General features: G+C 40.0%; 5 protein-coding genes across 5 annotated transcripts; 2 read left to right on the forward strand and 3 right to left on the reverse strand.

Annotated features, from left to right (window-relative positions):
* Window positions 1–75: 75 nt before the first annotated feature.
* Window positions 76–4,906, reverse strand: LOC131799364 (bifunctional coenzyme A synthase-like). The gene is made up of 2 exons (XM_059117086.2): window positions 3,901–4,906; window positions 76–2,321 (listed from the first exon to the last, which is right to left on the reverse strand). Exons 1-2 carry the CDS (start codon window positions 4,598–4,600, stop codon window positions 1,414–1,416), a joined length of 1,608 nt encoding a protein of 535 aa, XP_058973069.1. The 5' UTR covers window positions 4,601–4,906; the 3' UTR covers window positions 76–1,413.
* Window positions 4,769–14,994, forward strand: LOC131799363 (glutamine-dependent NAD(+) synthetase). Its single transcript, XM_059117085.2, has 8 exons — window positions 4,769–5,249; window positions 5,533–5,796; window positions 7,143–7,554; window positions 8,856–8,973; window positions 9,753–9,889; window positions 10,535–10,766; window positions 11,172–11,373; window positions 12,186–14,994. The coding sequence occupies exons 1-8, from the start codon at window positions 4,848–4,850 to the stop codon at window positions 12,942–12,944; spliced, it is 2,526 nt and encodes an 841-aa protein (XP_058973068.2). The 5' UTR covers window positions 4,769–4,847; the 3' UTR covers window positions 12,945–14,994.
* Window positions 14,995–16,902: 1,908 nt separating this feature from the next.
* On the reverse strand, window positions 16,903–18,583 carry LOC131799376 (steroid 17-alpha-hydroxylase/17,20 lyase-like). The gene has a single exon (XM_059117098.2). It carries the CDS (start codon window positions 18,575–18,577, stop codon window positions 17,090–17,092), a length of 1,488 nt encoding a protein of 495 aa, XP_058973081.2. The 5' UTR covers window positions 18,578–18,583; the 3' UTR covers window positions 16,903–17,089.
* Window positions 18,584–20,022: 1,439 nt separating this feature from the next.
* Window positions 20,023–21,792, forward strand: LOC131799377 (steroid 17-alpha-hydroxylase/17,20 lyase). Its single transcript, XM_059117099.2, has one exon. The coding sequence runs from the start codon at window positions 20,049–20,051 to the stop codon at window positions 21,534–21,536; it is 1,488 nt and encodes a 495-aa protein (XP_058973082.2). The 5' UTR covers window positions 20,023–20,048; the 3' UTR covers window positions 21,537–21,792.
* A 2,082-nt stretch (window positions 21,793–23,874) lies between these two features.
* On the reverse strand, window positions 23,875–25,377 carry LOC131799360 (steroid 17-alpha-hydroxylase/17,20 lyase-like). The gene has a single exon (XM_059117082.2). The coding sequence runs from the start codon at window positions 25,375–25,377 to the stop codon at window positions 23,875–23,877; it is 1,503 nt and encodes a 500-aa protein (XP_058973065.2).
* Between the last annotated feature and the right edge of the window lie 980 nt (window positions 25,378–26,357).

Here is a 26,357-nt window from a genome sequence, read left to right on the forward strand (position 1 = left end):
TTTTGTCTCTTTTTTTTCTCCCAAGAGCTCATGATAGCCCTGTAAACTTTTTAAATATGAACTTTGCCACCAAAATCAATTGGTAAATCATTTTCCTTTTTATTTTATAGTTATCGTTCAATGTCTTTTAATTTATGTTTCATCTGTTCATTTCTGTATTATTTCCAGTCCATTTAATTTGAGATAAATTTAATCTAATTCGGTGGAAAATTGACCTGCCTCAATTTGCATCAGCTATCTGCCAGTCAAAGGAATATTTTGTACTCTAAATGTGAGAAATAGATAAAGTGTGAGAGGTGTGAATAAGGAAAAAAGCTATTTAGAAAAATGCCTGTTAATTTCTCTTGCAAATTATTAGGAACTAAAAGTCTGGAGTGAACCTGTAAACTCTAATGGGTCACTACCATATAATTACTAACCACATTGGGATCAATATCAGTATCTGGGCAACTGCCCACCTACCCCTCCCCTAACCCAACGTTAGCCCTAAATTGTTATCAATTAACTGTTGTTGGGTTAGGGGAGGGGTAGGTGGGCAGTTGCCCAGATACTGATATTGATTCCCACAGGATCACATTGTAACTTCTAAATCAAACTGCAAGGTTAAGAGAGTTAAGGAAACTATTGAAAAAAATTTTAAACTAGAAGAACCCCTTTTTCCTTTCAATAGCTGACATTACATATAAAATTATATAAAATTGTCATGAGTTGACATGACAAAAATATGTTTCATAAATCAAAAATATTCAAACATGCTTGTAAGTGCCACACCATTTCCAAATAGAACTATTTATTATCCAACTGCACTTAGTATCTTGTATAAATAACACACCAATAGAGTACAAATATCCTGCAATATTGTATGGTTATTTGGACAATTGGTTATTCTGCACTGTAAAAAAACCTGTTTAAACAGCTGGCTGTGTGTGCTATGCTTCACTACCCACTTTTCTTCTCCTGCTGTATGAGAAATGTAGACTTACACGTAAACTTCACAGAAAAAAAGCAGTTGGATAATAAATAACATATTTGCCATTTTAGTGTGTAATATCAGAGTATTTTTACCCATTGATTGTATTTTGACTTGTCCTATGGGCTCATCAAAATGCAAAAAATTCAAAACTGTAAAAATACTCCGCTTTCCTTTGCACTAAATCATCTAATAAGATAAAAATATTAACCCTTTACTTCCTAACATGATAATCCATATTCTCTTTACACTTCTCTATAAATTTCCTTTAAGTACTAATAACAAGACTTCATTTAAAAATCTAAGCTTCTAAGATTAACAACCACTTATTTTATTATCCTGATGTTAATAAAAGATTCAGCAAGATTACTGTAAGGAGGAATAAAATGCTAGTAATTTTTTGGGAGTCCTCCAAATCAGACAACAGACAGTGTTGAAATGATTTAAATCCTTTCAATCAAACTTCTCCAGGCTCTCTCAACTTGCTCTTGAGTAAACTCAGGTTCCCACAAAGTGCAAATGGCAACATTTGCCTTTTTTACCCTTTCTTCATTGCTAATCTGGGATTTAATTCTGTTGAGAGCCTGTTCTTCTGAGATGCCATCTCTTGAAAGAATGCGCGTCACAGCCTCGTTTTCTGGGACAAATGTCACCCATACTTCATCAGTTGCTTTGTCCCAGCCAGCCTCCAAAAGAACTGCAGCATCCAAGATACAAACCTTGAAACCTTCCTCTGCATACCTTGCAATTTCTGCTTGGGCTTGTAACAAAATTTCTGGCCAGACGATGCGATTTAGCAGTGTGAGCTTGGCCTTGTCAGCAAAAACAACAGAGCCCAGAGCCCTTCTGTTGATATTCTTTTCCTCAGTCAGAATTCCATTTCCAAAGTTCTCAATAATTTCTTTGTAAGCCTTCTTCCCTGGTGTGTATGCCTGATGTCCCAACTGGTCACAGCTAATGACTGCGGCACCCAGGCCTCTGAGCCTTTGGCAGACTGATGATTTTCCACTAGCAATCCCTCCTGTTAGACCAATGACATAAGGGTGCCCATGTGCTCTTTCTTTCCTAGCAACAGGTTGTAAAAGTTTTCCCAATAATTTCTGTCTTTCCATGGTAGAACTCATCTTCTCTTCTCCATGGTGGTGTCTTCCCTGGTTTGACTCCATGTCTTTTTCAATGACAACATCAATCACATGCACATCAAGTGGGTTCAAACCCTTTTTCTCACGCATGTCATTCACCACAAATCCTCCTTTCTCTGTTTCCTTACTAACGATGAGACACTGGTATTCTGGGTCAGTTCCTGCTGGACCAACAGGGTCAGTCAGTGGTATGATGTTGTGTTCCAAACCTGGGAAGTATACATGTGTTTAAGATTTTTGGAATTTCTGATTTTCAGTGCAGAACCACAATTACCAAAGAAAAAATTTATTTTGATACAGACACAGGTAATGCAGTCATTACACCAATTGAATGGTAATCTTTTGGGAAAGGAGAGGGCTGGGTGTAACCATTCAACTTCCAAGATCTGATTGTTAATTCTCCCCTCTAGCTGCTACACATTTCCTTGTAAATAAGTTATAAGAATTTGATGTTAGATCAAGATAACAACTTCTACCTGATACATTTGAGTATTCTCATTACTTGTTTTCCTAATAGTGCATGGATATTGTAGGGAGAAGTTACTTGTTAATCATTTCTAGGAGTTAAAGGGTTAGCATACCATACACGCTTTGCTTGGAACTGTATAATTTTGTGTTGATAGTTTTGTCTTGAGCCGTATTTATATTCAGGGCATGAAATTGCACCTAATACAGGCGACAATGCGACTAAATTTTTCACTTTGACGACCAAATCCTAAAAATTAGTTGCCAAATTGGTGACTAGAATGTTTCATCATAACCTTACTTAGAGATATGTTGAATTAAAAAGATTTGCAAAAGATAAATCCACAGCAAACTTCCTCATTAAGTCTCAATCAATGACTAGACGCCACCTTGGATTTAGGATGTAGGTGAGCTTGAAGGTTGTATATCTTCCATCCTAGTGTCCAATCTGTAGCAGGTTAAAGATCTTTTTCCTAACTTAATTTTGAAGGGCCTATCTAGAGCCCAGACAGCGTAAAAAATGGTTTTGTTTGTCTTTGAAAATGGCGACCAACTTTTTTTGAATTGGCTACCACTTTGAAGAATTTAGGAGCCAAGAGGCTATCACAAAAAAAAAAAAAAAAAATTTAACGCCCTGATATTGCTAACTCAGTGTACCACTATGAATAAATGGGGTGGGTTTCTAAAGAAACTGTGGTGCTGCGTCGGTGGGAGAGTATAGCAGGTAATTTAGTGTTAACGACTGAGTTGACAACATAAATTTGCCATCGTAAAGAGTAAAAAGCTGAAATTTTGAGTGATAGCCCTTCATCAGAGCAATCGGAGGAATTGTGAGCTGTGTGTGGGTTTATATGCAGAAAGTGGAGCTATGCTATTGGTTGGAATATGGTGATGAGAAAACAGGAATAAATAAATATTAGTTGAATGAAAAGTGCTTGTTGATACCGTGGGGATTAAGAGTGCCAATCTGGAAGAAAAATTTTTGTCCTAGTGTTTTGCAGCTTTCTGAACTGCCTAGATATAAGGAAAGGCCACAAACTGCCATATGTTGTCAAGATTAGTGTGCTGTGAGATGTTGGTCAATAAAACCTTAAGTTTAGTAGGTAGGTCATCTTTAAAATACATAAAGAACTAAAAAATATATAATTTTATTCAGCAATAGGAAAAGCCATTATAGTGGGCTATATCACTAGTAAATCTTTCTTTTAAAAATAGAGGAGAAAAAGTTAACAATAACTGATCAGGTACTTATAGTGACAATTGTAGTTAATTATTTACATGGCTGTTAATGAAAATCAACTCAACGCAAAATAGAAACAATACCTGGCTTTACGTCCTTAAGAAACTCTTGCAAGTTACTCTTTCTATCCTGGAAAGGTTCGATGAGTTCTTTTAAGACCTTCTTTTCCAGAAGAGGTCCCTCGCTAAGACCAATGGTGATTCTCTGTTCGCAAAGCAAAGAACCAACAGCCAGAAGCAACCTGTGACCAGAATGCATGTGATCAAACGTTCCACCGAGGACCACTTGTTTGTAAGTCTGTAGACATGTATCATTCAGATCATTACCGAGCTGCTTTTGTACTTCCCCCTCGCTAATAAGCTCATCTCCAAGTTTCAAATACTTGAGCTTTCCGTCGAGATCGGAGAACTGAAAACGTTTCGTCAACCATTTCTTGAACTTCAAAAGACCAACTTTCGATTGATCGTTTTCAAACACATCGCGAACGAAAGCAACCTCGGGCGACTTGACGAGATTTCTTACTTCTTCAGTACAACCATCATTAGCGGTCAAAGTTCGAGGTAGTAAAACTCGGACATCCAGCTCCCCGATTTTGGAAGAGCCGGTTCCATAAACATGAACCAACAGCTCGTACAAACTGCGAACGCGTTGGACAACAAAATCAGGTTCGTAGATATCTACATAAAGAACTCCTTTAACTTCTTGCGAAACTTGGGTCAAAAGAGCGGGCAATTTACGCCTGAGGCACGAAGGTGAAAGAACTAGAAGCCCGTAACGAAACATAGACTTAACACAATTGACTACCGGATTACGCAGTAAAAGGGTGGTTGACGCAATCGACTCATTCTTCTACTATGTAAGAGAACTGGATCTAGCTCGGCAACAACGAACATTTCACGAAGTCCATACGAACATTCCCGGAAATCGACTTTCACGAAAATAAAACTCACGTTGAATACATCGTCGAACTATTTAGGTTATCTAACAAACAGCTCGTTTTCAGCCCCATGAAAAACTTTTGAGATTTGGCATGGGACGTAAAGTGACTCTTGCAGCTTGTAGCTTAAATCAATGGGCCCTAGATTTCGAGGGAAACTTGAAAAGAATTCTTCAGAGCATCAACATTGCTCGCGCACATGGAGCGACTTACAGACTCGGTCCTGAGTTGGAAATTCCCGGCTACGGTTGCAATGACCATTTCCTGGAAAGCGACACGTTACTGCATTCTTTTCAAGTCCTGGCGTTGTTGTTGAAATCTCCCGTGACGAAAGACATTATATGCGACGTCGGAATGCCCGTTATGCACCGAAATGTACGGTACAACTGTAGAGTTATCTTCCTCAATGGAAAGATCCTCTTGATTCGACCAAAGATGACTTTGGCTTGTGATGCGAATTACAGAGAAGGAAGATGGTTTACAAGATGGGCGAAGGTAAGACGATCTCTCATGTGTTCCGGGGTCTGGAGGGAGGGGGGTTGCAGAGGCGAAGAGGAACTCTGTCATTGAATTGGCATCCGTCACCCCAGCTTAATTATAAAATCATTTTTCGAGTTGTGCTGGGGATATCCCAGCAGTCTGTGGGTTTTACTGTCTATTTTAAACAAGTATTGGCCTTTTTTTTTTAACTTTGGAGGTAGAGAATAATAGTGAATGCTTGATGGGAGTCAGAGATTGATATGACTTTTAAATCAGTTTTTTTCTCTCCTCAAATCAGACAAGGCAAACTGAAGAGTACTTCCTGCCTCGCATGATATCTGAAATTACTGGTCAAGTAACAGTTCCTTTTGGAGATGGTGTGATCTCAACATTGGATACTTGTGTTGGCACAGAAATCTGTGAGGAACTTTTCAGTGTAAACTGTCCTCACATAGCTATGGCTCTTGATGGAGTGGAGATTTTTACAAATGCCAGTGCAAGTCATCATCAACTTAGGAAGTTAAACAAGAGAGTTGAATATGTGAAGGATGCCACTGCCAAGGTATACATTTGTGTTATTTCTGAATTGCTGATATACTTTTTTCTGCCTAAAAAGAAGTAGTGTTTGGCACAAGGCATTTTTAGCAGTACTTAATATATTTTATAGTAAGGTAGTCCTGTGGGAGATTCAAGTGTGGGGATTGGTTCTTACTTAGTCCATATTTTGCCATACAGACTGTTTCTATGGATGGCTGTTATCAACCCTTTAAACAACTGGGTCCTGGACTGTGTTGTGTTACAATATATTAGTCATAGTGCATTTGTGCAGTTGCAGTTTGTAGAGTTGATTAGGAGAGGGGGAACAAAAGAGCTTGGCTTTAGCCTTCACAATCATGCGACTTTTTCGAATGCCACATGCTGATTATATGCTTTTCTGTTAACCCTTTAACTCCCAGGATCTCATTAGTAATTCACCTTACTGTCTGTAATACAGTTCTCTTGTTGTTGGTATGAAGAATTTGGTATTGGATCAGCTAACAATCCCTTGATTGATATTTTTCTTTATTCTCATCACTGGTCTCTTGATATTGTATTCATATTGTAAGGAGAAATTCTGTCCTGCAGGGCTCGAAATTGAAAAAATTTCAAGTCGCCTTTTGGTGACTATCAAAGAAAAAATGGTCGCCAAATACAAAAATGCAGTCGCCAGATAGTACAAGAACAGAAACTCAGATTAGAGCCCCATTTAATCAACTTCTGGAACTAAACACGTTGCAAAAACATCCTCCGGTAGCTGCTGCATGAGATTCACGCTCCCAACAAACATTTTTGAAAGGCTTTGAAATGCTTCTTGTTTGCATACTAACGATGAGCTTACTTCCTGGTAATTTCTAGCCTGCAGCAAATTACAAAAATCACATAGTGTATTCTTCTCTTGTGATAAATAATTCATGACTTTCAGTGTAGACTCGTTTCACTTGATTGAGCAAATGGTGAAAGAAAGCACCTGCTTTGAAAGCTGGCTACTTGCAACAGAATCTGCTACAGAACGCTTTTAAATTCAGCAGCCTTTCAACAAAATATTGCACCTGCAATCACCATGTAGAAGCTGTTGTAATGTCGTCTTGGTATTTGCAATCTTAGAGCGATTTCAAGTTTTAACTTAAAGGTAAACAGACTAAATTTGCATTTCCTTTTGCAGAAGAGCAGAAACGAGACTAAGGAAATTGTTTCTCACCTTTAATATTGTATTTATCGACTAAACTCAAATTTTTAGTCACCAAGTTAAAAGTTTTAGTCGCATTGGCGACCGTATCGGTCGCAATTTCGAGCCCTGTCTTGGTCATGCATGGGAGTGAAAGGGTTAAAAGATAGACAAACCTTAAAAATTTTCTTTCATTCTGTTAGGGTGGTGGCATTTATGTCTATGCCAATATGCGAGGCTGTGATGGAGAAAGAGTCTACTATGACGGCTGCTCTATGGTGGCAGTTAATGGAAAAATAGTTGCACAAGGTTTGCAATTTTCCATGCAAGAGGTTGAAGTTGTAACCTCCACTGTCGATTTGGAAGAAGTGCGTTCCCATCGTGGTGCAAAGCCAACATTTGGTTCAAATGCAATGGATCTCACCCAGAGCTATCCCAGAATCAAGGTGGACTTTGCATTGAGCCGTGAAGATGATATTTCAGTTGCTCCTGCTGAACCCATAGATGTCCGTTATCACACGCCAGAGGAGGAAATAAGCCTGGGGCCGGCATGCTGGCTGTGGGACTACCTCAGGAGAAGTGGCCAAGCTGGCTTTTTTCTACCTTTGAGTGGAGGTGTGAAATTAATTCATTTTATCTTGCAACTCTGGAGATCCAACTATTAATTTTTCCATACAGACTACCACAGATTTCTTTAGTAAGAAAGGAGATGTGGTAAAATTAGCAGTGGGCTGTCATCATAGTAAATAACACTTTCAAAAGAAAAGTATTATCATTTGTCTTATGATGTGGTCATATTGGATGTGGACAGTGGTGTAATACGACTGCATACTGCAATTCTTCTTCAGGCAATAAGGTTGATTGAGTACCTGTTGCCCATATGCTGTTGTGCTTAGCTATTGTACTCGGCTGGTGTCATTTAGAAATAACATCCACTGGCTGATATGCTTTTATTTTCTTATAATCTGTTTAATTAATATAGCATTTTGGAATCACAGGGAGAAGTTACATGTTCATCACTTAGAACTAAGAATTAACCCTTTACACCTGAACATCAATATCCATATTCTTCCCAGTGTTCTCTATACATTTTTTGTTGTATTGACAAGGAGAATTTGTTTGAAAATCAAAAGCTGTTTCAGTTGCTGTTCATTATAATAATAATAATAACTTTATTTAAGTGTCAGTGTATTTTAGCACTGCTGTGCTAATTGGGGACACTGTAAATAAGGAAACAAATATCGTAAATGAACAGAAACTCGTTAAAAACCCCAACTGGTAGGAGGCAGACCAGTTGGCTATTTACAAAGCGTGCAGGAGTTGAATTCGGGGCCGCCGAAGACAAATCCGTCCAGTGGCAGGGAGGAGGACTTGAACCTGGGACCTCCGCCTTACAAGTGCAGCGCCCTAACCACTAGGCCACGCTCGCCTCCTCCTCATTTCCCTTATTCTTGTGACCTTCAAGTTTGATTCAGCAGTGTTACTCTACAGTGAAAAAGTATGTTAGTCACATGTATGAATTCGATAAGTCAGTCACATATTTCCGGGAAATTGAATTCTGAGTTGAAAATTTTTTGATTACTTGAAAGGTTATGCAATGCTTATCAGCATTTTTAATTTGTCAATTTCCAAAAAATTTGAACAGTTTTTCTTTATTTATGCAATTTGGCTTCTAGTGTAGTGCAGTTTTATTTGATCTGTTATAATTTAAGAAAAAATGAGTGGAAGAGCTGAGAGGGTCATTTCCTCTGCTGGAAGTTCTTCTAAATGGAACAATATGACAAAAGTCCTTAATGAAATCACAAAATGTAATTATTACATTTTGTGATTTCATTAAGGACTTTTGTAATACTTATTTATCTATTTGTATTAGTGTTTGGATAAAATTCATGGTTTTCTTCTCAAATTAATTGTAGGCATTGACAGTTCATCAACAGCCTGCATTGTAAGCTCCATGTGTCATCAGGTGTGTCAAGCTGTCAAAAGTGGAGATCAACAGGTGTTGGAGGATGCTCGTAGGATTGTGAATGACAAGTGAGTTATTAAATTAGAAATTGCAGTGAGGTTATTCACTTCAGATCTAGTGATTTTTACATACCTTACCATTACATGGGTGAGTCAGCTTTCATAGCCTTTTCTGAATTTTGGATTCAGCGGTTAGGGAGGTGTATGAAATAACAAAAATTGTTATTTATCTAGACTTTCACTCAACAAAATCAGCACTGTGATTGGTTGATTTTTGGTCATGTGCCCCTGATCAAATTCAAATGTATCCTGACTAGGCTACAATTGCACAGTTGTTGCCTGGGTGCCGAATACATCAGCATGCTTTTGCCATACGATTGTTGAAGGAAAAGTCTAAATATATAACAAAGCACTTAATGCATGGTTCCTTGGGAAACTAGTTAGTTTTGTTTTCCCTAGTCGAGGGAAACATCAGGACATTCGGGAAAACAAAACTAACTGTTTCCATCGGGGCCACACATTAAGAGTATAATGTTGCTTTTTGTCAAATATTCCTGGCAGCTGTTTTCTTGGATGTTGCTCAGTTCTCTCTGACAGATGGAGGACATATTAATGTATGAATGGAAGGCGTGCATTGTCCCCACCCCCTCCGTCTTTCTGTCTTTGTGGCAAGCTTGTTAGCTGTTTATTCAATTCAGTTTTGAGGTCAAAGGATGATAGAATGGACAAAAAGAACTGCCATACACAGATTGTGTCATTTTGTACGTTTTTTCATCTGTGCATTATGTCTTTTCATGAATAGTTTTGTGAACGAGGCTAACTTCTGTTGTGCTTGATTTCTTTGCCAGCAATTACATTCCTACCAATCCCAAGGAGTTTGCAGGCCGTATCTTTGTTACTTGTTACATGGGAACTGAAAATTCTTCCGAAGAAACAAGGAAAAGAGCAAGTAATCTGGCTGAGGAGATAGGCAGTCATCATATGGGTGAGGGAACCGTTTCCTATGTGTTTTCCATCAAGAAATAATACTCCTTATCAGCAAGAGTATTTTTTAACTAAGTGTCAAAGTTATCCAAGTGACCAATCACAACAAAGGTTAACATTATCATTAGCCAATGAGAGTTCAAAGCGCAAACTGTTTGATGCGTGAGAAAACGCAAAAGGGCAAGCGGCAGAGGTTTTTAGTTTTGCATCTGACTGGTTGAGAGGATGGGGCGAATGCTCTGGACCAATCGCAAGGCAAAGTTTATTAAAACCAGTGCAATTCCGGATTACTTTCGACGCTCAATTAAAAAATTTCTCTTTGATCATATTCCTTTTAATTCACACGAACTGCGGGTGATTCTCTCGCCAGCTTACGCCAGTGTAGTCACTTCTCTCACACTGCCAAGAATTCCAGTTTTACGGTAGCCTTACACCTTTCGATATGATGGATTCTCTACGAAAATGCTGACACTCTGGCGCCAAAATTTAACGCCTTTGACGCCAAAAAATTATCAGGTTTGAAAGCCTGACTGAATTTGGCCGAGGTGACAATGTGTAACCTAACTGCCTTATTATTATTATTATTATTATTATTATTATTATTATTATTATTATTACTATTACTGTTTTTTTCATTTTCGCTCAGGGATCACAATCGATGCTGCTGTGAGTGCCGTTCTCGGGATTTTTACAGCAGTCTCGGGTAAAATCCCGAAATTCAAGTTATATGGCGGGACTCACCGCGAGAATCTGGCTTTACAGAACGTACAGGCTCGTCTGCGCATGGTGTTAGCGTACTTATTTGCGCAGCTGATCATGTGGGCTCGCGGGCTCCCAGGTGGACTGCTAGTCTTGGGATCAGCAAACGTGGATGAAAGGTACACATATTCCTAGAGAGTTAGAGATTTTTTCAAGAAGGTTTTTACATGGTTTTACTCTTCACAGTCACTTGAAAACTGTTCCTGGTGACAGACTTAGTTGTATCACCATACGCAAGCGAGAAGCTGCCGTGAAAAGTAATGTATGGATTGTGTGCTTTATGCAAACCGTCTCACAGGAATGACCAAAAGCTAATCTTTCCCCTTTAATATTACTGCATTATCAATCAGAGGGATGACGAGAAGAAATATAGATAGCAATCAGATGATGTTTTTTTTTTTTAATTTCACATCAAATTCAAAGCAAGGAAATTGTAAGAAATGCGTGGCAGAACCAGACAGTGCTGAGAATCGATATGTAGATCTTTGGGGTGAAATGGTTAAATCTATTGATTTACTTTTCAGTTTGTGCGGCTACCTGACCAAGTACGACTGTTCTAGCGCAGACATTAACCCGATCGGTGGAATAAGCAAAAAGGATCTAAAATCGTTCATTTTCTACTGCGTAGAAAAGTTTAACTTCAGCTCGTTGATACGAATCCTTGGTGCACCACCCACAGCAGAGCTTGAGCCGTTAGCAGACGGCCAGATACAACAGACAGATGAGGTACGTGCTTTTCATACTCCGTTCTCTTTTCTTTGTTTACGATTCTAGAATTTTACGTAACTTACGAGAGTTTTCCCCATCACTGGTCTGTGCGACAGGTGTTTAGACAATCATATGAAACTTCGTCCCCAGGGTACTCTCTCTTTCTTTAGAGAGAGGACCCTGGGATCGAAGTTGAATAAGGTACGAGTTGAAACTGCTAGTTGATTCAGAGACGTGCAAGGGAGGAGATTATTTCATAGTGATTACGTCGTATTATTCTTGCCTTAGTTTTTGGCAACATGTATCCTTGGCTGCCCCCTATCACGAAGTCGTCCCCTCTCATTGCTTAAAAATATACCACATTTCCATTTTGACGCCAAGGCTTCACAATTAAATTCCAAATTTTCTCAGAAGGGAGCAGATTGTTTTAACGCATGAAAGTAGTTAAAGGGTGTGGTGGTCGTTTCTCGAAGGTTCCGGCAACTTCACAGGCCCGTAAAGCTGTTTTTTTCTTTTTTACCTCAAGATGAGAGTTTGAAAAGATTTTATAAATTCTGCTCTTAAAATATCAGTGAAAGAAACAATGGGCTTTTAAAAGTGCCAGAACCTGTTTCTCTAATCTTAAAATTTTGATGTTAAACGTTGCTTCGGGCCCATTAAATTACTGAGTTTATCGAGAAACGGGACTTGATTCCCAAAAGTCTTCGATCGTTTAGGGGCAGAGCATCAGGACAGGTGCTCGAAAGGTCGTAGGTTCGAATTTTTCTTTTCTCGGTCTGCCTCGTTTACATTGGACCAAAGGCAAAATTAACTTTAAATTTCCTCTGCAGGAGGATATGGGTATGACTTACGACGAACTCTCAATGTTCGGTTGCTTAAGGAAGGTAACTCGTTGTGGACCGTACAGCATGTTCTGCAAACTAATCCACACCTGGCGAGGAACTTATACTCCTGCCAAAGTGGCTGAGAAAATTAAACGTTTCTTCCGCGCATACTCAATCAACCGGCACAAAATGACAACCCTGACACCCGCCTACCACGCAGAAAACTACTCCCCGGACGACAATCGATTCGATCTCCGACCGTTCTTGTACAACACTCATTGGTCGTGGCAAATGCGATTGATTGACGAGGAAGTTCGACGACTCCAAGTGGCCGAGGCGTCGTTGTTACACCACCAGGAGCCTCGCCTTCATGTCAACAGTGACACTTTGTATGGAGGCTCTCATGATCCGCACGCGGGCAACAATGAGGGCATGACGTCATCACCGGTAAAGAGTGAGAGAACTGGAAATCAATTTGGCACCGAGGAGCATCAAACGAGACGTGAGAGACTGGAGCGGACTTTGGAAACGCTGACAAGTTTTAATCGAGGAACCACAAGGACACAGAACAGGGGAACTCCTCCGTGCCCTGCGCTGATCCGCATCAAGTCTGAGCCTGTGGATCACGAGGAAGGTCGTGCGACCCACGGTGCTGTGGACGACCCGGACATCAGACCGCGGAAGAGAAGCGAAGCCAACATGGCGGGAAGCTCTGATGGGGAGTTTGTCAGTGGAGAGAAGTACATGCGGATAACGTCACCTTAGCTGTCGATTCAGTGATTTTTCTTTTATCGCTGAAGGCTGAAATACCTTCGATTGGAGTTGGCGTCCTGTAGGTACTCCCCAGTAGACGGACTTTGAAGTGTGTCAGAGCTTAGCTCCTGTCGGAGTGATCTCAAGTGCGTGTACTGTTTTTTGATTGGGTGATAATAGTCGGAACTATGTGCGAATTCCTCACCGATGACCTGCCGATGTGGCCGGTTATAGGTCCTCTGGAATACTGACAGTTGTACAATCACCTGTTGAATTGGATTCATGGTGTCAATGCAATTGATTTTTGACGTCATCCAATACTTTTCCAACCTCGTTTCCAGGAATAACTTTGGAGACGAGGCTGAGCAAGCGCATAGAGAGAGAGAGAGAGAGAGAGGCCCTTGAATTCCCAAAGTCTGAATCTTAACTCTCCTTTCTGGTTGCTTTCCAGATGCTTGCAAATTATTCCAAGAAATTTGGTGTTACGTCAACCTTACACTCCTGCCATCGTGTTTTTGACCCATTATAACCTAACATTTGTATGCTTATTCTCCATAATGTTTTTCACCGCTTCACATGGTACTGACAGGGAGAATTTGTTTAAGAATCTAGAGCTGCATGAGTTGCAGATCATTTCCTTTATTCCCTTGACCGTAACGTTTGATTCAGGGGTTATATGGTATGGAGAAACAAGATGATGATCACTGTAAGCACAAAGGGTTAATCGCTCGATTGCAGTATACTGCACTGGTCTAGGCGGGTGAAGTTGCTGGTAAATCATTCCAGTATTTAAGAGGTCAGGGTCTTGTTGTTCAAAGCTTGGTTAAGGGCCTTTCCGCACTAGTCGTTTTAAAATTTTAGAATCCCCGAGTTTTGCATAAAAAAGATAATTTTTTCCTTTCTCGTACGCTGGTCGTAGTTTATACGACAAATGATCGACAGGGTTATCACGGTTTATTTATTTAGTCGATTTTTTCCAGTTTTTAACTGGGACAATTTTGTCAAAAAGCGTTTGAAGATGTGTCCGCTTCGGCCAAAATTTTTCAAGGCGCGACAAACCATTCGCGCTTGTAAAATGTTAGTGATGAATGAAAATTTGTCTAAATAGACAACTTTTTCGCTGGTGCTGTAAGGCTCTTAAAATACCTCAGAGTTAATGAGGAATCTGGTTGAAGATCTGAAGGCTTTAAAACAAAATTTAGGACAAATATTTTTGTCTACAATTTGATGACTGGATGCCTTTCAAAGAAGAGAGAAAATTATCCTGGAAAGGCTTTTGAACAGAGGGATGAAGAAACTCGGATTAAATATAACCCGGGTTAGCGCTAAGCAGCCTTCGAACAGCTGAGCCCAGTAAGATATACTGCGTCCGAAATGCAGTTTACGAACCATTGAATTTCTTGAAAATTTCTAGTAATAGTATCAAGAATAATTTGTATTCAGAATTTTGATGAATTGATATAATTACGTCACTAGGTTATTTGGACACGCGCAAAATGAGTTGAAAAAAAAAAAGGAAAGTAATGTTGTTATACAATCCTTTATTATATTTAATATTTTGGAGAAAGTGATATCACAATTCCAATCGGAAGAGAAAAAAATGTAGACCACTTACAAATTGTAGTTGTTTTAGATGAATGCGTGAATGTGAAATGTAGTTTTTCTCTGCGTCGCCCTTTTTGTCCTTCGTATCCTGTCTCCCCCTTTTTCGAGGAAATATAGTATCTAGAGTGGTAAGCTGCTGTGTTCAAATATATTACCTTCTAGGGCGTGTGAAATTGATGTAATTTTAAAGCAATTTTTTGCGAGTTGTTGAATGTAGATACCACTTTTTAAAGCAATAGAATTTTAAGTGTGCGGCCGAGAACACTTTTTGCTTATTTGTACATGCAACGAGAAGACCTTAGTAGAGACAATTTACAGTTTTAGACATTTGCTGTATAACGACGGTAGAACTGGATGCAAACTTGACTGAAGTAAGCATGGTGGCCTTGTGTGTCCTGTTCGTGCCCCCTTCCTGTTGCTTAACTTGATTATTGAATTCTTTTAAAAAAAAAACAGAAGTAAGAGCTGCTCTTTTCCTTGATAATTTTAAGTGGCTCTCAATTGTATGTAAAGAGTTATTGTCAAATACTCAGGAGTGAGATAAAATACATCTTATTAGACGTCATGGTATCGCTGAGTATTTTTACGGGTTGTGCCCGGTATTTTGACGAGCCCGTGGAGCAATTCAAAACGCAAACAACTAATAAAAATACTCAGCGATACTACACACCAAAACGTCCAATAAGTTATTTATTATCCAACTGCTTTTTTTTCTGCTAAGTCTGCTCATTTCTCATATGGCGGAAAAAGCAAAGGGGATAAAGAAGCGTTGCGCGCGCAGCTGACTGGTTAAACAGGTTTTATAACAGAACAAAATAACCAATTGTCCAAAACCGTTTAATATCACAGGATATTTGTTCTCTATTCGCGTGTTATTTGTACTCTGCCTGGTGCAGTTGGAGGATAAATCTTGATATGTTAAACGAATGCTAATTACAAATTATGGGGTCACCTTTCCTTTTTTTTTTTTTTTTTTTTAATTTTTTTTCCTTTTTTTCGACCGGCACAAAACTTGAAAATCAAAAAGAAGGGTGTATTTGAAAGGTTGTTGTGTTGCTATGGTATAACGGTATAATCTAGCCGAAAGAAACTGAAAATACCCAAAACATCTATCTCGTAAAATTAACTAATTTCATTATTAGTATACAGTAAAATCTGTATGGAGCAGCACGGTATTATCGGTCGGTTATCTTCCGGAATTAATGTTAATTCTTTCAGTTCTTACTTTTTCAACGCTTGGCTGATTATCTTCGCCCCTAAGACTGTTAGGGCAAATGTTACTCACAAGAGAAAATCAAGCAAGTCATTCGCTGGTCAACCTGTATTAGACGGCCAACCTGTATTTAGTGGATACCCCGCCATTCCCTATGGGTTACCACTTAATACAGGTTCGACTGTTTTTTAATTTGTTAAGTAACCTTTACAAGAAAGCAACCCCTGAAAAACACAGTCAGCTGTCGAAAACGTGAAAAGGTTGAAATACGCCTTTTAATTATGTCTCTGTTTAATCACTTGATTGTACGATTCCAATATAACGCTTGGTCAACTTTCACTCACAGCTACAAGCTTGTTAAGAAAAGCACAGAAGATAAAACCGAGGGACTTGCAAGTACAAAGAACAAGACCCTCAAGAGGCATAAAACACATGCTGCATATATATATATATTGCATACTGGTGTTTTAACCAAAAATCGAAATAACGTAGAAAAGTCGATCAATTTAGACTAACTGACATATAGTACAGTTTCCAACGCCACTACAAACTTTACTTAACCCCTCCCCCTGTTACAAAATTACTTAACCCCTTCCCCTACAATAAACTATACTTAATCACTCCTCCCCTCTACAAACTTTACTGAACCCCTCCCACCTACTACAAACTTTACTTGACCCCTTCCCCCCTACCGACGTAAACTTTTTTCACCACTGATATAAATGCACGGTTAACCTTACTATCTTCAAATCTCTTCTAAAACTTTTGACTGAAGACAAGCTTCCACAGGTAACGACAACAGCTCTTTATAGCCTCTCTTAATAGCTGACCTTTGCCGATAGCAACAAAGAGTGACTCGTTATTTGCTTTTAAGAAGCATGCATGAAGGTAACGGAAGCTTGCAAACAAATCTTCTTTTAGAAGTACAACATTATTTTATCGCTCAGTAGGATAAATCTTAAAAATTCCAAAGTCGATCCAGAGTGTAACACGAAACTGCTTTAGTAACTAGATTTTATTGCTCGGTAGAATATTAAGAACGTTCCAGAGCGTTACTTGAAGAATGCTCCAGCAACCGAATTACATCACTAACCTTTCTAAGAATGTTTATCTTCATAACAGTGGTAATCTTGGATGTCACAAAAGATATCAATAAGACCTGATTGTCTGGGTTGTGATGTGGTGTAGATTAGCGAGGTGCACCCTAATGTCTAAGATATATTAGTTTTCTTTCTCCGTATGAGTTTCTAACAAATGCCGCATTTTGCTATGAGTCCGGCATTGAGTCAAGTGAACACGGTAACCGCCAGAGTCGTAAGAAGATTCCCTGTTGTTTCAGTCAGCTTTCATGCCTGCAAGAAGCACACACTTTGAATGGCTGAGGCATCAACACAAGCCCTGCTATAGGCACCAGGGTGGGAAGATCACAGCCAGGCGGATTCTCAAATCGGAATCTGTGAAGTAATCGAGCCAAGATCAAGAACAGCTCAATTCGTGCCAAAGATTCTCCTAGACATGCCCGTCGCCCTGCTGAAAATGGGAGGAAGCGATCCTGTTTTGGAGGAACGAACTTACCATCCTTGTCGAGGAACCGCTCGGGTATGAACTTGTCGGGGTCATCCCAGATGGCTGGGTCGTGATGAAGGGACCACAAATTCACTAATACTGTTGTACCCTTCGGAATATGATATCCTTGTAGAGTCGTATCCACTGTTGCTTTATGAGGAATTGCCAACGGCCCAATAGACGAGAGACGTAGAGTCTCAGCGATGGTGGCCTCCAGATACGGTAGATTCTTTTTGTCTCGGAGCTCCGGTAAACGATCCGGGCCAATGACCTCATCCAGCTCTTGATGTAACATCTCCTGGATCTTAGGGTTGTAAATAAGGTACAGCAGCGCCCAGCACAAGCTAGTTGCAGTGGTCTCCATTCCAGCAATAAAGACTTCCCCCATGGTCGAGACAAGTTTGTCGTCGGTAAAGGATCCACTCACAGACGAGTCTTCTTCCTCAGCCTCTTTCCTTGCCTTCAAGAGCGCATCCGTCAGGTCTTGAGGAGCTGCAACTCTATTCGCCTCCACATGCTCTCGATAAATTCTTCCAACCAGCTCGTCTCGCTCTTTGCATTTCTCTTTCAAAAGCTGAATAGATTTGAATGGATAAAATCTAAGCCAAGGGAAAACATCCACTATGCTTCCAGCCGCAAGCATACTCACTATCGAGTTGGTGATATCTGAAAACTTTAAAAACTCGGGGTTATCGGGTTCGTATCTTGAGCCAAACACCAAGGCACATATCACATTTGTCACAGCAAGTCTTATCTCTCTGGTGATATCATGGGGCTGCCCATTTCTGGAGCGGACACGTTCCATAAGCAAGTCAAACTCATTAGTGACGATGGCCTCCTGCTTTATCCCGCCTGCACCGTACAATTTCAATGCCGAGAGGGCTAGTTTGCGATGCAGTCGCCATTCTGAAGAATAATCAGCGAACCCGATTGCCCTTCCTTTAGAATAAACTTCCGAGGAGTGAATGCTCGGACGTCCAGCAAAGTTGGACGATCTTGTAACGAGAACTTCTTGAATAGCATCTCCTCCACCAACAACTACAACGAGCTGGCTTCCAAGATACAGGCGGAATACTTTGCCGTATTGTTTTTCCAATTGCATAAGGTCAACATGGCGTGAGTTGGCAGCCAGTTTGTGCGCATTTCCAATAATCGGTAGTGGAAATGGACCTGGAGGAAGATGTTTGGTGGCAATGAAACAATTCACTGTCACTGAAACGAGAATTACCACTAAAACAAACCAAAGCAGTTCTTCAATCATGATGAATCTCGGGGCAAAGTGCTAATTTTAGCACAAGCAGAAATACCGATGGATGACCGCCTGTCGCCAGCTATTTGATACGGATATTTGGGTTGGTTACCACGCGGAAAGTCTCAAATATTTCGATTTTGGAACCGTAATTCCGTTTTAGTGACGGTTAGGGAAGAAGAGTCACTTATCCTTTTATATCTATGATTCTAGGGCGTTTGGCTCCTGAATCTTCTCTAAAGAGGCGAAGGAGGGGGGGAGGGGAGGTAGGGGAAGTATCAACCAAGATTTATAATTGAAATTAAATCGGTCGGTGAACGGAAAATACAAAAGGAAATTTCATCGCTCTTTAGGCAGCTTAATTGATTAATGGTTTAGGCCTAAGTATATCAGTAACAAAATTTAAGCAAATCATTAGAGCTTTAAATTTCTAGAATTCCAAAGAGGCAAACTGATACAAAGAATGACGCAATATCCTAGTCAAGTCTTGCTTTGATTTTGGACAGCTTTTCAAGCCTTTTGTACCGGACCAAGACGGTGTGTTTGCCTTTTTAAGGCAAGCCATCTGTCACTGACTGCGTTCTAGATCCTCTATTGCGACATCTTGTTATGAAGCTGAAATTCTCAAAACGTTCGTGTCCCTGGCTCTTGAAATACACAGCTTTATTTAATTATTTCAACTCATTGACAATCGTTGTCTCCCTTGGAGTTCTGACGCAACCGTTCAAATATATTTTTGGAAAGAATAATACTGGGATGTATATCGAACACCTCCTGTAAAACGTTCAGGGAACCTGGCAATACACTCTAAGCTTCTTTTTAACCTTAACCTATTATGGAAAGTAAAGTAATTTTATTTCTGCCCCAAAATTGAAATCAATATCTCAAAATAATGATTTCCAAGGCTACACAATGAATAAATCACAACCCCTTTGTTTTCATTTTCACCTCTAACCTATGATCAGATTTTTGATTGTGTAAACTGATTTAAGGGTAGAGTAGACGACCCTCAAAAGATGGTAAAACGGTTGCTTTACTGCAGTTATGTTGAGGATACTTGGATAATGCCCTTTGCATCTTGAGACCTTTCTTATGAGAGGCTGCGTGACCTTGCATTCCGCGGTTCATGTGATGCGTGGCTGAATTAATTCGTTTCTTAAAGAACAAGCAGTGTAAAAATTAGTCTACAAAGAGCTTCTACTTAATGAGTGTGGTACGATTGTCTGTAGGTTGATATGTATAACATGAGGATGTCAACCATATGGTTGTCTCTTGAGTCTCCCCGAAGAGATTGTGACACGAATGCCCAATATCGATCATCATAAATTTTCATTTAGACAACTTGACAAAGAGGCCAACAACGGGTCAAAAGGTATTCCATTGTACGAAATATTAAATTTCAATTGCAAATTTCGCCATAGTTGAAAAATGTAACAAAACAAACTATAAATAGCACTTCAACCACAAATTCGCAACTGCTGCCATGCTTGAAGAGCTGATTTGGTTTGTTTTGGTGGCAATTCTCGTTGTGCTGTTCGTGAATCATTTCACTGCCTCTAGGAAACTGCCCCCAGGTCCTTTTCCACTACCGATTATTGGAAATGTACACAAACTTGCTGCTAAGTCACGCCATATTGACCTCATGCAATTGGAAAAACAATATGGGAACGTATTTCGCCTGTATCTTGGAAGCCAGCTCGTTATAGTTGTCAGTGGTGGAGATGCCCTTCAAGAAGTTCTTGTCCACAAATCGGCCGACTTCGCTGGACGTCCGAGTATCTTCACCGCAGATGTCTACTCAAAGGGATTGGCGATCGTTCTGGCGGATTATTCATCGGAATGGCGACTGCATCGCAAAGTCACCGTCTCGGCACTTAAAATGTACAGTGCACGCGGAGGAAAGCCAGAGTCCATCATCACTAACGAGTTCGACTTTCTCTTGAAACGAGTCCGCGCCCGAAGCGGACAGCCTCACGATATCACCAGAGAGATACAACTGGCTGTGACAAATGTGATATGTGCCTTGGTGTTTGGCTCAAGATACGAACTAGATGACCCTGAGTTTACAAATTTCTTGGATATTATGCACGCCATAGAAAACACGATTGCTTCTGGAAGCATAGTGGATGTTTTCCCTTGGCTCAGATTTTATCCATTCAAATCCATTCAGCTTTTGAGAGAGAAATGCAAAGAGCGAGACGAGCTGGTCGGAAGAATTTATCGAGAGCATGTGGAGGCGAATAGAGTTGCAGCTCCTCAAGACCTGACAGATACGCTATTGAAGGCGAGGAAACAGGCTGAAGACGAAGACTCATCTGTTACGGGATCCTTAACCGACGAGAGGCTCATCATGACTATAGGGGAAGTCTTCTTGGCCGGAATAGATACCACTGCAAGCACCCTGTGTTGGGCGCTGTTGTACCTTATTCACAATAATGAGATCCAGGAGAGGTTACACCAAGAGCTGGATAAAGTCATTGGCCCAGATCGTTTACCGAAACTGCAGGACAAGAAGAATCTACCGTATCTGGAGGCCACCATCGCTGAGACTCTACGTCTCTCGTCTCTGGCGCCCTTATCAGCTCCTCATAAAGCAACAGTGGATACGACTTTACAAGGATATCATATTCCGAAGGGTACAACAGTATTAGTTAATCTGTGGTCCCTTCACCACGATCCAGCAATCTGGGATAACCCCGACAAGTTTATGCCCGAGCGGTTCCTCGACAAGGATGGTAAGTTCGTTCCTCCAAAACAGGATCGCTTCCTCCCATTTTCGGCAGGGCGTCGGTCATGCCTGGGGGAATCGTTGGCACGTATTGAACTATTCTTGATCTTGGCACAATTATTGCACAGCTTTAGATTTGAGAATCCGCCCGGCTACGATCTTCCCACCCTGAAGCCCAACACGGGAGTTTTGTTGACACCACAGCCATTTAAAGTGTGTGCTACTGTCAGACACGATGACTAAAAGATCATAAAGTTTGTTTGACTCCACTCTGAATTAAAGGACGTTTGTTATTCTTCTTACATCTCTAACTCTTAGAGCTTTCTTGTAGAATACAAATGATCAGTGCTTTATCTGGATTCACTTTTGCTATTGATGTATCGATTTTCAAGTTTACGGAAAAAAAAAGTTTTCTCGTATGTCATTGTAAAAAGGGCACTTAATGAAGGTTGTCTCCTTACAAAAAGAGCCAGAAAGTGATTAAATCCAATAAATCTTTTGTTGCGTTTGTCAATTGTTAAAGTTCCCCTTGACAAGTGTATTCGTAATCAGTCAACGTTCTTCGGTCTGCTAGGCAACCATTTTTTCTTGGCTTTTAAGACATGTACCTTTGCATTTCGAAATTACGGTGTTCCTCCTTAGATCATGGTAAAATCAGTTATCCAAAAAACCTGGCAAAATGATAGGACAAGAGAATATTAACTGTGATATTCTCTTGGGTAAGAATACTGTACGTTTCGTTTCTCCCGCAAAGCAACTCTTTGTAACATCTGTGTCACGGAAGGATTTCGCGAAACCTTCATAATGATTCATCATTAATCTCTTATCGAAAACAAAAAACTTTTTGTCGACTTCTTTGCGCGATAGCAGGTGCCGTCGCTTAAAGAGATCTGTATGAGACAGAAAGCGGTTAATTACAAGACGAGATCGCTTAATAGAGGACTAGTAGTCTTGAAGAGAGAGTTGACTTGAATTATCGACGACATCAGCAGGTTATCCATTAGTCCAAGTACGTAAGATGCTTTGGATGCTTTAACGTTCCCAAGATCTGATTGTCAATCCTCCTCTCCAGTTGCTACACATTTCCTTGTAAATAGGTGACAAGAATTTGGTATTAGATCAAGATAGCAACTTCTCCCTGATAAATGTAAGTATTCTCATTACCTGTTTGCTAGATAACGAGTGGATATTTAAGAAGGAAGTTGCATGTTAATCACTTCTAGGAGTTAACCCTTTACTGAAACGGATGAACCGCGTATTTAAAGAGCCTGTGTCACATTTTTTTGAAGCAGGATGTAGGGTAAGCCAAGTATCACGCGTTTCTTTGTGAATAAGTCACTGGTTTCATTTGTATAAGCAAATTGATAAACGCACACCAAAGGCCCTTCAGTCTTTTCGTTAAATACTTATAACCTTGCTCCAAAAGGAGTACCTGAAAGACAGAGCTAATTGGTTTTTCTAAGAGAACTATTCAGCAAATGCACAGTGAACATTACTTGTGGTAGATAAAGGGTATTCTCCGTATGTACTTTCGCATTTATTCACCTCATCACCACACTTAAGGGGCCGGTTATTTAAACAAAGTTCAGCCGCTGTTCCAAAAAACCGCGGCCTAGACAATCTTCGAGTAACTGAATCTTTTATTGGAACATTCATTTTTGAGAACAGTCTCAAGAGGGCCGTAAGCTAAAAGTGGAAGGATTATCATTTAATTTAATCAACCCTCTTCTGGAGAAAGACTGAGGCCCACTGATTGCGTAAAACCGTGTTTTGGGTTAGACCTCGTGGAAATAACGGGGCTATGGAGGTATGCGGCGTGTTCTCCGCTGTTTCTGCTCGTACACAAAGCTAGAGACAAAGTTTCAAAGCATCCTAAGTAGCTCAAATGAGTGCGAAATAAAGAATAACCAATATCGCCTCTGACCATTATTTAGTACTAAAATTTGGCGCGATGATTAAAATATTTAAAAACAATACAGAATCAGGAAATTGTTCAAGAGATTATCTCACGGTTCAAAAAGTATACGAAAACTAACGTATCTGCAGAGTTATTCATCAACTCTTGGTAATAGAACTGAAATTTTTTGAACATATTCAAAATAATGAAATTGATGTTACTAATGTCAGAAATGCAGTATTCGATTAATGTAAACATTGTAAATAGTGTAATAATTATAGGATTTCAATGTACGCAGCTCAATGAAGTAGTGTAACTTATGGAATGTGTTGTTAGGAAATGAGTGCGTGTAAATAACGTGTTGAAATAGAGTTTATGTATCGCAAGTAATATACGTCGTAAATAAAGATTTGTATTGGAAAAAAGTATCGGTAAAATCAACAGCCATTGACTTTACTATATATATATGTACAGTGAAACCTTCCATGTTTCGACAAGAGAACATAGACCGTTTTGAAGTACTTTCTCTTGGCTTCATCATGAGTCAGGCATTCTTGAGATGAAAAGTTTCTCACTGAATGCAATGGAAATACATAGCTAATATACCACACAATGGTTTAACCCTGCTGTCAAATAGTTTGTCAACCTTTATACAAACAAGAAACACACGAACTATTTTTCTTTTCATGACTTGGAATGTGTGACATCTCTTCTTTTCAGAGCACAGACTTTAAACGGTTGTGGTTGCAGAACGATTCCTACGATGGGTTCAACGGATGGAAGATCAAATCCGGGTGGATTCTCAAACCTGAAGTTGTGCAACAAACGTGCAAGGACCAGAAAAAGCTCAATCCGTGCCAAAGGCTCTCCTAAGCAGGCACGGCGCCCCGCAGAAAAGGGCAGGAAACGGTCAAATGATGGTGCAGCGAAATTGCCATTTTCATCAAGGAATCTTTTAGGCCTGAAGCTGTATGGTTCATCCCAGATATCCGGATCGTGGTGAATGGACCATAGATTAGTTAAAACTGTGGTTCCCTTTGGAACACAGTATCCTTGCAGAGAGGTGTCTACTGTTGCCTTATGAGGAACTGACAAAGGTACAAGAGAGGAGATGCGCAGAGTTTCTGTAATGGTCGCCTCTACGTACGGAAGATTCTTCTTGTCTCCTAGTTCTGGCAAACGATCCGGGCCAATGACGTGATCCAGCTCTTGATGCAGCATCTGCTGGACCTCAGGGTTGTGAATCAAGTGTATCAGTGCCCAACACAAGGTGCTTGCAGTGGTCTCCATTCCAGCAATAAAGATGTCGCTCATGGTCATAATTAGGTGTTCGTCAGAGAGGAATCCTTTGACAGCGGAGTCTTCATCCTCAGCTTCCTTTCTTGCCTTCAATAACGAATCTGTCAGGTCTTGTGGATGTAACACTCTGTTCGCCTCCACATGTTCAACAAATTTCTTTCCTAGAAGCTCATCTCGTTCCTTGCATTTTTCCCTTAGATTCTGAAGAGACTTAAATGGGATCCAACCGAGCCAAGGAAAAACGTCCACAATGCTCCCAGCCGCGACCATCTTCGCCAAAGCATTGGTGATGTCTAAGAACTTTGTGAACTCCGGGTCGTCAAGTTCGAATCTCGAACCGAACACTACAGCACAAACCACATTCGTCACAGCCAGTCGTATCTCTCTTGTGATGTCATGTGGTTGACCATTTCTAGCATGGACCCTTTTTAACAGCAGATCAAACTCTTCATTGATTACGGATCCTTGGTTTATTCTGTTGTTGCTGTACATCTTCAGCGCAGAGACAGCAATCTTGCGATGCAGTCGCCATTCCGGAGAATAATCTGCCAGCGCGATTGCCTTTCCTTTTGAATAAACCTGTGAGGTGTAGAGATTCGGACGTCCAGCGAAATCGGCAGATTTTGTGACGAGAACTTCTTTCAGCGCTTCTCCACCACTAACGATTACCACGAGCTGATTACCGAGATACAAACGAAATACTTTGCCGTATTGTTTTTCAAGTTTCATAAGGTCAATATGGCGTGAATCAGCGGCCAATTTGTGCGCATTACCAATAATCGGGAGCGGAAATGGTCCGGGTGGAAGATTTTTGTTGGCAGTAAAGTGATCCAAGATCAATTTAACAACGATTACTGCTAGAAAGACCCATGCCAGCTCTTCCAACATGGTTGCACTTGCGATTTAAAAGTGGTGTTGTTGAACATGGACTTGTAGAATAATAAAGCGGGTTTGTTGTATATTACTTTTGTTTTGTTGGCATAGAGGTGTTTGGCCAATTATCACCAAACTTGACTCTTGGGACAACTTAAGGAAAGTTTACATCATACCAAATAATTGATGAGTTTGAATATTGCTTTGCTTCTGTCTAATTCTTTTTAATGTTCACGATCATTCACCACGTATCTATACATCCATATCAATATATCTGTAAATAAATATATTGAAATATAGAAATATGTAAATAGACATATACAAGAGCACAAAACATTTTTAAAGCTTGTCATTGTGTCAGCATTTGCATCTGACTGAAAAAGGTTTCACCATCGAATGCAATTTAAAAAAAACCTAAATTTTTTTTCAGATAACTTAGGGAAGCGTTGAATGATTACAATGTAAACTGAAAAAACCAAAGTCAATGTATAACTGGTATAAGTTTTGATGGATTCTATTCATATTCAAATTTTGGTGCCAAAATGCGTTCATTGTCGGCTACTAAAAAGAACATAACAAAGCGATAACACAATGCAACGTCCCTTGTTGTTTTGCCGCGAAAGCAGATACCAGTTCCCTATGCCAACCGTGGCAGGAGAAACGACTGGATCACTAGTACATTTTTATTGTTCATTAGGATGCAATGTTCTTCATCCAGGTTATGCTTTAATTTCAATTTAGCTTAGGATGGTTGAATGGAACGCATGAAATTTTTTATACATTGCAAAGAAAAGATATTAAATTCATTTCTATTTTAAATTATTTCTGTCCTCTTAAGAATTATTCTATCAATGATCTTGTCTATATCCTCATTTGATTTTCGACAATTGCAGTATTAAATGGATGTTCGCATGGTACTTATTGGGGAAACAAGGGGTCGGCTAGGATTGTTTTCTTTTATTAACCCCAAGTGGGACCACAAACCCCAATTAATG

This window comes from Pocillopora verrucosa, chromosome 5 (assembly GCF_036669915.1).
Source record: "Pocillopora verrucosa isolate sample1 chromosome 5, ASM3666991v2, whole genome shotgun sequence".
Taxonomy (NCBI): Eukaryota; Metazoa; Cnidaria; class Anthozoa; order Scleractinia; family Pocilloporidae; genus Pocillopora; species Pocillopora verrucosa.

Coding starts and splice junctions, on each gene's coding strand:
- LOC131799377 (XM_059117099.2), top strand. CDS start 20,049: ATGCTTGAAGAGCTGATTTGGTTTGTTTTGGTGGCAATTCTCGTTGTG.
- LOC131799363 (XM_059117085.2), top strand. CDS start 4,848: ATGGGACGTAAAGTGACTCTTGCAGCTTGTAGCTTAAATCAATGGGCC. Junction 7,555..8,855: donor TTTTCTACCTTTGAGTGGAG/GTGTGAAATTAA, acceptor AATTAATTGTAG/GCATTGACAGTTCATCAACA. Junction 10,767..11,171: donor TCAGCAAACGTGGATGAAAG/GTACACATATTC, acceptor TTTACTTTTCAG/TTTGTGCGGCTACCTGACCA.
- LOC131799376 (XM_059117098.2), bottom strand. CDS start 18,577: ATGATTGAAGAACTGCTTTGGTTTGTTTTAGTGGTAATTCTCGTTTCA.
- LOC131799360 (XM_059117082.2), bottom strand. CDS start 25,377: ATGTTGGAAGAGCTGGCATGGGTCTTTCTAGCAGTAATCGTTGTTAAA.
- LOC131799364 (XM_059117086.2), bottom strand. CDS start 4,600: ATGTTTCGTTACGGGCTTCTAGTTCTTTCACCTTCGTGCCTCAGGCGT. Junction 2,322..3,900: donor TCTTAAGGACGTAAAGCCAG/GTATTGTTTCTA, acceptor TATACTTCCCAG/GTTTGGAACACAACATCATA.